General features: G+C 43.3%; 1 protein-coding gene across 1 annotated transcript in view; it reads right to left on the reverse strand.

The window, feature by feature from the left end:
• Positions 1-742, reverse strand: part of ALG14 (ALG14 UDP-N-acetylglucosaminyltransferase subunit) — a 28,252-nt gene extending 27,510 nt beyond the window's left edge. The window contains exon 1 of the mRNA XM_072419834.1: positions 550-742. Coding sequence (XP_072275935.1) covers positions 550-694 — 145 coding nt within the window. The 5' untranslated portion in view covers positions 695-742. The remainder of the gene's footprint in view (positions 1-549) is intronic.
• Between the last annotated feature and the right edge of the window lie 909 nt (positions 743-1,651).

Genomic DNA, 1,651 nt, shown 5'->3' on the forward strand with positions numbered 1-1,651 from the left:
TATCAATCATTTCTTGTTTGGTCTTAGATTGGAATGAAATAAACCCATAATGAGTGAGAAAAAGCAAATAAATATTTCGGATTTCTTTAGTAATACCAAAGATAATGCGACTAATGATAACAATAGTAACACTTCACATAACCGTGAGCTGATCAATATATCAGAGCCCCCACAGTCCTTGTCAGGCACCATTAGGAAGATCATTATTTTATAAATGTATTTATCTTTTTAAATAACTTATCTTTATGGTCTGGGGGGTTTAAAATGATGAATTTAGTGGTCTGTGAAGTGGGAAAGGTTGGCGACTGCTCCAGCAGGTAACGGTGCTCACTGTAAGGGAAAACGTGGCTCACCTGCATGCATGGCGCCTCATTATCTGTGCCGATATATTTGGGGTCTCATTGGGACTCCTAGAAATACTCCCCCCCACCCTCAGGTGCGGCATGCATTAAGTCCTGACACCCTTTGGGTTGATAAGGTCTCCAGTATCAGAATGATATCCCTGAGCAGCTGGTGGAATACAGAACACCCATGTCTGTCACAACTCACCAGACCCCGCCACCACCAACATGCTCACATGGCCTTTCCGGGCAGGTCGGTGTCTCTCGGGGTTCTTTAGCAGCAGCCAAAGCCTGACTACTAACACCAGCACCGTGAGCACCAGGCCCGCAATAACCGGCAAGAGCCAACCCATCTCCGTTCCCTTCCCGGTTCCTCACAGAGACACTTCCGCATTAGTGACGTTCCATGGAAGCGTGTTACTATAGAGACAATCAGCGCTGTCATTGGTTGACATATTCTGAGACTGACGTATTAGACACGCCCCACGTGTTCCAGCTGTCGCACTTCCGCACTCTGTGGTCCCTTATTGCATTTCATTCAAAGGTCTTACATGCGGCTATATGTAATAGTGCCACCTTCTGGTGGTTTGATGAATTGCTTTCATTACAGTACAATAGAACAAAGATAATAAAAATACCTACATTAAAGTTATATTAATATTGGTAATAGTAATAAAAAATAAACCAGAATAAAGTATAATATTGACTGCCAATTACATTTTCACTTCTGTTTCCTCATTGGCTTCTTTCACTGTGACACCATTTGTCATAAGCATTGCCATGGTGCCCAAATGTCCCTTTTTTGAAACAAAATTTCCTTCTACCTTGGCCCGTTCTCCAGTTTATATACATATATACACATACACACATATGAACAACGAAAGTAAGATTTCTCTTCACTTCCTGTCCTGTACACTCACTAGGAACGCACGGGATATATTTCTAATATGATGATATTCCCATTTTCATACGGCTGTTCTAAGTCCAACAATGGCAGCCATCTGGGACACACTCCCACACAAAAAAAAGAAAAGCCCTGGCTCCTGGTGGCTTTTTATTTTAGCTCCATGTCATAGAACATATGTGCCATGCAATGTAGAGCCTGCTGCCAGAGACAATGTAAACCCTGCTCATGTGCAGAAGTTACATCATCAGTGGACATCCAATGGCCAAGGATCAAGATCAGGAGTCTGCTGCGGCGGTAGTGGCCATGAGGACACGTTCAACTGATGTGGCAATGAAAGATCCTGGACTTGTCATCGCTGAAGGGTGGTTGCACATGGGTAAGTATCTGCTATACTCAGCAAGTA

The sequence above is a fragment of the Pyxicephalus adspersus genome, chromosome 8 (genome assembly GCF_032062135.1).
Source record: "Pyxicephalus adspersus chromosome 8, UCB_Pads_2.0, whole genome shotgun sequence".
NCBI classification, from domain to species: domain Eukaryota; kingdom Metazoa; phylum Chordata; class Amphibia; order Anura; family Pyxicephalidae; genus Pyxicephalus; species Pyxicephalus adspersus.